The sequence below is a fragment of the Engraulis encrasicolus genome, chromosome 4, assembly GCF_034702125.1.
Source record: "Engraulis encrasicolus isolate BLACKSEA-1 chromosome 4, IST_EnEncr_1.0, whole genome shotgun sequence".
Lineage (NCBI taxonomy): Eukaryota > Metazoa > Chordata > Actinopteri > Clupeiformes > Engraulidae > Engraulis > Engraulis encrasicolus.
The window spans coordinates 2,530,001-2,539,036 of record NC_085860.1 but is presented as its reverse complement, the minus strand read 5'-3'; the positions used below and the strand labels follow the sequence as shown (position 1 = coordinate 2,539,036).

At 44.6% G+C, this 9,036-nt stretch overlaps 1 protein-coding gene across 2 annotated transcripts in view; it reads left to right on the top strand.

Moving 5' to 3' along the window:
- The first annotated feature begins 2,021 nt into the window (after positions 1-2,021).
- uacaa (uveal autoantigen with coiled-coil domains and ankyrin repeats a) overlaps positions 2,022-9,036 on the top strand; it is a 53,603-nt gene continuing 46,588 nt past the window's right edge. For both annotated transcript variants that reach the window (XM_063196503.1, XM_063196502.1), the window contains exon 1: positions 2,022-2,312. In XM_063196503.1, coding sequence (XP_063052573.1) covers positions 2,256-2,312 — 57 coding nt within the window. In that variant the 5' untranslated portion in view covers positions 2,022-2,255. The remainder of the gene's footprint in view (positions 2,313-9,036) is intronic.

The following is a 9,036-nucleotide window of genomic DNA, read 5'->3' as shown; positions in this document are numbered from 1 at the left end:
CTAACTCCAGTTTATAATTATATACATCTGCATCTAAGCCCTTCATTCCCACCTCCACACAGGGCTGGACTGGGATGGAAAAGCGGCCTGGGCACTTTTGGCATAGACCAGCCCCTCACTCAGTCCACCGTCTGTATTTAAGATGAACCAATGGTCCACCCCATGTAAACTGAGGGCTGATCTCTAAGGAGAAACAAAGAAGCAAACAAAACACAACAGCATGGACCCCTGAGGGGAGTTGGCCCATCAGGAAAATGCCCTGTATGCCAGATGACCAATCCAGCTCTGCCTCCACACACCAATCAGCTATGGTGGCCGAATGTACTAGTGTGGCCTCTACTAGCTAATAAAAAAAACACTGATGGCTCATTTCTCAACTGATAGTTATCTGCAGGATGAAAGGACACGGTGGCTGTGCTTGAACAATGGCCATGAAGGTAGTTCTGTTGAGAGGAGAGTCCTTGAGACTAAATAGTGAGCTTGATGATTAGCTGAGGATGGAGGAGATGTTGACGCCTACACAACGATGGCTGCCATGATAGGAGTGATAGGCTCCTAATGGGGCTCTCAAGAGGAAAGTGGTGCTCCTGAAAAGTGCGTTAAGCTTTTGTGTGTCCGTGGGACTAAGCAGAAAGTGATAAGTACTTGGCTCTATTTGGACGATGGAGGTCTTAACAACTCTGACCTTATTTAATTTTAAAAGAAAAGAAATGGTCATTGCAGAAAATTGTTTTCCGTGTTGGGGTCACAGAATTGTTTTCCGTTATGGATTCACAGAAATGCTTTCTTTGTGTTCCCACAGCATGTAGTTAAGTCTATCATTAGAAAACGGACAAACCGGTGGTGAAATAGCCTACCTTTTCCAGTCGATTGATACCAAATTCTGTCTCTAATTTGCTATAGCAATTTAAGTTGTGCCCCAACCAAAACAATCTCTAGCCCAAACCTGTCACTAAAGAAATGCTTTTAAAATACCATTCCACTTTGGCTGATAGGCTACCAAATTATTTTAGGCCTACTAAATGAACGAATGCTAGGATGTCAAGCTGTGCCCTGTGACTGAGGGAACATGGAGCACTTGGGAGCTGTGGAAATACAGAAAAAGCACTTCCATGGGCCAGTGAAATATTGCTCATGAAATATTGCTTTCATGCATCTCAATGACAGTTCAAAGGGTGGCCATAGTCAGACTAGTGTCTCTGTAGGCCTAATGGGTCACCAATAGCCTGTGTTGTGGAGTTTGCCGGCCAACCTCATTATCACAGTTCTAAAAGGGAGGTCACTGTTTTTTTACCCTTCATTCCTTCATTGGACTGTGTGAATTGGTATTTAAAACATGTTCAATCCTCTGTCTGTTACAGGCACGGCCTGCGCTGGCAAGGTCAGGCATGAGCTGGCAAGGTCAGGCATACGCCTGGGGCCTCGGTCACCTCAGGAGGAGTGTTTAGTTTAATGTGTGTGTGTGTGTGTGTGAGAGAGGGGGGGGGGAGGACACTGGAGTGAAAATAAACTGTATTATTTGTAAAATTGTAATTGCCCTGTCATGCAGACAGGATAGGATGCGTTCCTCTTCACTATCTGCTGAAAAACTACATCATGACATTAGTATGACATCTTCAGTAACAGATTAGGCCTAAGGCATGATCATTACAATTTGTTGCAGAGGAATGAAAGCGTTAGGCTACCCTGTTTTAGGCTGACCATAGTAATTGTGTTGAGAATGGAAAACAATATTTAGCCTAGTTATAATAACATCTAATTTGTCATTATTTTGAAAATCCAAGCTTTTTGTGTTTTATTCATAGAAATAGACGGGCTTTATTGTTCAATGTAACGTGTCTGAACTCGACGTCACGTTCCGCTGTAAATTCACTTTACTCCCTCCCTGATCTAGAGTAGACGTTGCTTGACGGACAGATTATGGAAAGACTGAGCACAGTCGTTTCTGAGATCAACACCCCAGCCAAGCCTATTGTCCTGTTCGATCTGCCTTGAATCTGTCTCGCTACCATCATGTGAATTTGGTCCGCAGCAGCTACGGAAAGCGTGACCTTCGCGCCGCGCCTACTCACCAACCGATTTGCTTTGCTTCTAGTTCTCGAGGCCGGTTATTACTTTTCTCCTGTTATTGGGTTATGGGCGTGTTTACGTCAGGCACAGGCTCTCTCCGACTGGTGGGCTGACGGTGGCAGGAAATATTCAATAAACATAACCACGGAGTTTGACACTTCTAAACAAAGTCCGTGGCGCTCCGCATGTCAGCCATGAAAAGTTTCAAAAATCGGTTGATGAGACAGGAGGTGACAATCGACGTAAGTCTCATTTCAAGAACTCTTGGGTTGTTTGTTTCACTTTACTGTACTGTTTTAATAGTTCGGGACAGGGGAAGATTGTGTTACTCACATAGGCTACCGACAGATTGCCATGTTGCCTGTGAAATATGGGTTAAGAGTCCTTTGCGTAAAACTTCAAGGAGCAGTGCTTGGTTCATTCCAAAAGATAAGGACATTGAAAATCATGATGATTTTTCTCCATTCCGCACTATTTCACATTTTAATCATCCATGACTTAAGCTACAATTTCTGTAGGCTATTGGCGAGCAGAGCACAATCAAAAGAGACAGTGGTATAATTGTTATAGCCTACGTTTACTTACAAATGCGGTAGTGTTGCGCGTTAATCCCACCTGTAAATATAGCAGATAGGCATGGAAGCCTAGGACAATTTATGTCATGCCGAATTAAGGGACTATAAAAGTTTTCTATCTGGCAGAAGATTAACTACTGCTTTCACACGGTGATTTGCTGTGGAGTTTGTCCTCAGTCTGTTTTCAGTTTGTAGTGGTGGCACAATGCCAGGGCCAAAACTGCTGTGTCTATCCGAGCAGTCTACTATGAACATCAACAGGGGACAAATATTAGATATGGTGTGTGTATGGTGGGGGGGGGAGACAAAGGGGTCAGGATCCTAGGCCCTCATTACATTGAATCTATTGGGTGGGGGGCCCTATCAGATGACTTTGTCCTGGGCCCAGCCAAAGCTGTTAGTGGCCCTGGTAGTAGTAAACCGCATCATAGAACAACAGTCTGGCATGGATTGTTAGGTGTATACCACTACAAAATTACAAGAATTTCAAGTAATTCCTAGAATGGGTTGGGTTGGACAGTACATAGGTGTGTCCTTCAACGTTTTCTTGGGAGGACATTAGGGCACGTTTTCTGGCCAGTGTGCAAGGTACCTATAAGTCTCCTTTACTCCCATGCATGTACTAGTACCAAATAGTGAGTCTTGCGTTGTATGCATATAATGAAAAGTCTGCTCTGTTAAGACATCTGGTTGTGCTGTGCTTTGCTGTGCTCAGCTGTGGGTGGTTTGGGGTGTGGTGTCTGGTGTGATCTTGCACCCCTGCTCTGCTCTTAGAGCCTGGAAAGTCAGCGAAGAGAGGAACGAGAGGAGAGGGGGTGAGGCATTCCTACTTTCTGACATCATGTGAGTAGTGGGATTATACATCTAAGCTCTGCAATTCTGACAATGCCACCCCCTGCTACAGTGCTTAGGCTACAGTTAATGGGCTACAGAGCTGAATAACCCTTTAAAAACAAGGGAAATCTTTACGCACATGCACACGCACACACACACACACACACACACACACACACACACACACACACACACACACACACACACACACACACACACACACACACACACACACACAGACACACACACACCAACCACTGGTCACACCAACTGTGTGTGTTTGTGTGCGTGTGTGTTTGTGTGCGTTTGTGCGTGTGTGTGTGTCTGTGTTTGTGTGTGTGAGTGAATGTGTGTGTGTGCGCGTGTGTGTGCGTGCGCGCGCGTCCGTGCCTGTGTGGGTGTGAGACGGTGGCATTTTTCCTCAGGAGTGGGCTGGTTCCGGACTCTGTTGTGGTGTCAACATCAAACACACACAAACATGCCAGGCATGCAGGAACACAACCAGTCCCACACAATAGCCACCCCGCGCGGGCCAATCAGCAGAGGCCAAAACACACAGTGCAGAGAAACACGTGCAGAGAATAGGAGCGGAAGCTGAGCTGCGTGGGGGTCAGATATAGTCACACCGGGTGGGTTCCAATATGCGGACTCCCGTCCTTCCTTGCTCACTTGCCTCCTCGTGGCCTGGTGATCACGTGACCGACAACAGAATTGTATTTCAATATCTTGCAAAAGCTCAATTCTAATGTCATTTTCTCATTTGCAAACGGGATGGTGAATGAAGTCTAGTCTCCCAAAAATTGCTGTGGCTTGGCTGACGGTGGGGAAACATAATTGTTTTCTTCACGGAAGCAGGGTGTCAGCGAAATGCGAGGCCACAAGCACAGATTGAGGACGGAGTCAGGATATTGGAATCCACCCACAGTCAAACTACTGAGTGAGATTTGTGTTGAGGCGTCAAGTGTAATGCCATTTTCACATGTAGGGCCTACTATACCATTGTGAAGTGAGACCTTTGGGGGTTGGTTCATAGAAGTGTAGTAGTGCAGACTGGTATCATGTAAAAGGCATGTGTATCTCATGCCAGTACATTCCGCACTGAGGTGCAATGCTAGGTTGCAAGGTAGCCCCTTACTGCAGATGGGGTCGCCGGAGGGCCTATTCACTATTTGCTAAAATACTCATCGTAACGACATTGCTATAACAGTACCGAGAGGCCTAAGTAGCAGATTAAGACATAGCCATTACAGTTTTGGTGACCGTGAGTTTATAACATAGGGCTCTGCGCTAAAGGGTTAAGTCGTGGTCCTCAATGCCGCGGAAAAGCTATTTTGTCACGTGACAAGGTTTCTGCATTTTCCTGCTGTGTCTGTGAATTTCTGTTGCTAATCGTGAAAATGCTCTGTTGTGCCCTGACCAAAGCCATGCCTAACCCTAACCTGTCCGAAAAGCAAGATTTCTGCTGTTTTACTTTGGCCAAGAACAATGAAACAAGCAAGGGAATTAGCAAAACCATCCCTAAACCTGACCTGCCACAGGGCGTTGTGGAGCATGAGTCGACATGCATAGGCCTCGTGCACAAACACGATAGACAATTCCAATCGGCGTGATTTCTTACTTAGGCTACTTTTATGATGCCATGTCGAGTAGTGTGTCAGTTTAGCACTGTATATGGCAACGTTCCAGCGCTAGGTCTAGTATATAATGTAAGACTATTATTATTTGTGTGCGTGTGTGTGTGCCTGTGCCTGTGCCTGTGCGTGCGTGTGTGTGTGTGAGAGAGAAAGAGCCCTTTCCCATGTGAACCCTGGACATTTGGCGCCTTCTTGGCAGCCTCCAAAGATGGAGTGTGAATGGGGGAATATGTATGTCTATTTGAAAGCACTTTGAATCAACTGTATACGTAGTTGTGATATTGTGCTATATAAATACATTTTGACTGATTGATTTGATGGAACATTTGATTACAGAACAATTTCATCACACCATGCAAAATTGTTTTTTACCCAACCAAAGTATCTTAACAAATATATTCACATTGGCATGTAGGAAGGGATGCAGGGTACTCGTGGTATGACAAAAATGCTAATGGGGTATGCAAGAGAAAAATGTTGGGAAACACTTGTCTAGGTGATGCTGTCTGTCACATTCGAAGTCTATATGCCAGATAAGGTTTGAAAACACCCACAGTAGGCAGGACAAAAGACAAAATATCTGGTGTGCACATTATGTGACTGTCTTTGCCAGGGAAGAGGATAGAGAGTCATATCTTCACCTGAAGGCTGTCTCCAGGCACTGCTGCGCACTGTCATTTCATTTTTCTCTCAGTCAAACTCATGCACACAAACACACACGCAAACACACAAACACACACGCTCTCTCTCTCTCTCTCTCTCTCTCTCTCTCTCTCTCTCTCTCTCTCTCTCTCTCTCTCTCTCTCTCTCTCTCTCTCTCTCTCTCTCTCTCTCACACACACACACACACACACACACACACACACACACACACACACACACACACACACACACACACATTTTCATGTCGTGACTCGAAAACATTTCAGCTAAACACAGCATGCTTCCCCCATGCTTTACTTTACATAGGGGCTCAAGCGACCCACTTGCTCTCTTTGCCACCAGTGGTGTGTATCGATTTGAGCTACCGGCGGTCGAGCTGAGCTGCCAAGTCATTGCAGCACACTGCACTGCAGTAGTGGAGTTACTGTAGTGTAAGTTTGGTTTGGTTTTGTACTTACTGCAGAAGGGGTCGTCGGCGGGCCTATTCACTATTTGCTGAATATACTCAACTACATCATAACAACATTGCTATGACAGTACCAAGAGCCTTAACCCCTTACCACAGCACTATGGCTCTCTGTAATGTCACAGCAATGTTGTTATGATGTAGTTAAGCATTTTCAGCAAGTGAATAGGGTCGCCGGCGACCCCAGCTGCAATAAGAGGTAACACATTAAGACATAGCCATTACAATTTTGGTGACAGTTAGGTTATAACATAGGCTATGTGCTAAGGGGTTAAGAGCCTAAGTTATTGGTAGTTCATCTCGACGAAGCAGCCCACTTCGACAGACCACCACCAAGGATGAAATCCAGAGCTAGGGAAAATGTATAGCAGTAGGTGATGTTGTCAATGAATGTGGTTTCAGCAGGAACCACTATCTCACTGCACAAGGACTTTTGAATTGGGTCGGCTGCACTCTTGTGAGCAGGGCTGTACTGGCACAACAAACCGGCCCGGGCATTTTTTGACATAGAATAGTTCCTTACCCCCATCCCTCCATACTACAGTTATGATGGGCTCAGTCAACTGTATATTAAGCATGTACCAAAAGGCCACCCCATCTTAAATTGTGGGCCGGTTGAAAAAATAATAATAATAAGGGAAAAAAACAGTAACACCGGCCCCTGAGGACTGTCTGCCCACCGGGAAAGTGCCCTATTCTCCAGATCAGCAGTCCAGCCCTGCTTGTGAGACATACAGTAGTACAGTAGGGGCTAGCTGCATTAGGGTCTTTCTCGCGCTTGACATGCGTAACTGAAGCCCGCTGTCAAGAGAAAAAATCTGTCTGCCTCATAAGAGAGCAAGGTATAAGTGCTGTATTGGTCTGGTGTCTTATGCTTGTGTTATAATCAAAGTGATTGGTTGTGAATCTGTTTGACGGTTCTGATTGGTTGAGGGTAATGTGTAGCTGTAGATAGAGCCATTACAGCCGTATGCCATCGATTAGTATTAGCACCACGTATCCATTAGTATTAGCACCATGTATAGGCAACTAGCTGCTGAAGGTATTTGAGTCATCAAATTTATGATCAATTTTATGCTTGATAATATATAATTGTGTTTTATATATTTTGGGGGTGTTTAAAATAACATCATAGATTGTGTGCACATAATGAAGTAAAATACATATAACGTATTTTTTGACACAGTAAACTATGGATTAAGGAGTTTGGTCACAAACTGGATGAGAAAAAATGGATATTGCTTATGTCACCCATCAAATGAGTGTGTGTATAATTAATCTGAATACAACAAAATCCTCCAGAGTTCTGTGTGAGTCCTTTTGATTGGCTCACTTGTTAAGCTATACTGTTGATTGGTTCACCTGTAAAGCTACACTGATTGAATCTATTGCTGGATTTTGGGTGCTTATGACTGGAGCTGTTGTAACTATCCTTGGAAGCATAACCAGATGTGCACCATTCATCAGGTGTCAACATTATGGTTCTTGAGTTATTGGGTTTGCTCTGTCAATAGGGTCACAAAACAGTCAGTGAATAATCAAATCAAATGACTCCAGGAGATACAGTAGATAAGAGGACCAAGGAACTGAACATAGTCAACGGTATCTCACAGGAAGCCCAGTGGACCTTTGACCAAGAGGGGGCATTCCAAGCAACTAAAAAAGATGGTTCAGGAGAAGAGAGGCAGTTTGTGGTTTGTTGGGGTTAGGGTCAGGTCAAAATTGCAGAGCCCTGCTAATTGTGTATAGCCTTGCGCGCCATCCTGCGTACTTCCGCCAAAAGATTGGCTCCGTACTAGTCTGGTAACTCTTTTCTCTGGAGCGATGTTGGCCGGCAGGATCTTGCCGGCAACCCTCCCCAGAAAGCAGCCAATAACTGAATAAGCGCCCCACGTTGGGGCGAAATGGGGAGGACGCTCGTGACGATGACGCAAACGTCTGCACTATGTTGTTGTTGAGTAACTGTCGGCGATTGGGTGAGAGCCGTCGGCTGCAACATGATCTCCAAAAATTCTGTGTTCCTGGACACGGATGTTAAGGGCACAAAATCCGTGTCCAGGAGCACGGATTTTGCCAGGAGTACAGAATTTTTGGAGATCAGGCTGGTCCAATCATTTCAAACCATAACTGAGTGCAAACTTCCCGCTTCCTGCAATCGCATCAGATCACACAACCTCCAGACCATGAATACGAAATGAAATGGTAGTATTATGGAATGGTCAGGACAAGCCTAAATTGTGTAATCATGTGACTATTAACTTGGTCATGTATTAGCTTTAAATATTACAGACAAATAAAACTTCTACATTTGAGAATTTAACTCCATGCTCTATGACTATGACTTTAAAAGAACACGGTAGATCAGTGGTCTCCAAATGGTGGCCCGCGGGCCAGATCCGGCCCAGACATGGCAAACATTTGGCCCGCCATGAGGTTGGAATTGGAACAAATGGAACATACAGTATATGTGTGCCATCTGTGTCCATGTGGTCGGGCGATTTGTTTGGCCCTCAGCTAGGGCTGCACAATTATTCAAAAATAATCGAAAATCGTTATATAATTGTGATATTGAAATCGGGATTTCAATTGTGATTTAATCATGGCAATAGCGACCTACCTTCGAGAGCCTCCTTGAAGCCAGGACATACTGACAGGCTGGTGTTTCTGGCCAGAAATCTGTTCACCTAAGTTTCATGCTGTTGCCTTTTACATGATTATTAAAATTAATTTTATTTAGCTCATTCCTGATATAATTCATTCTTGGTTATATTTCATTTTGTTATATTTTTTTTAA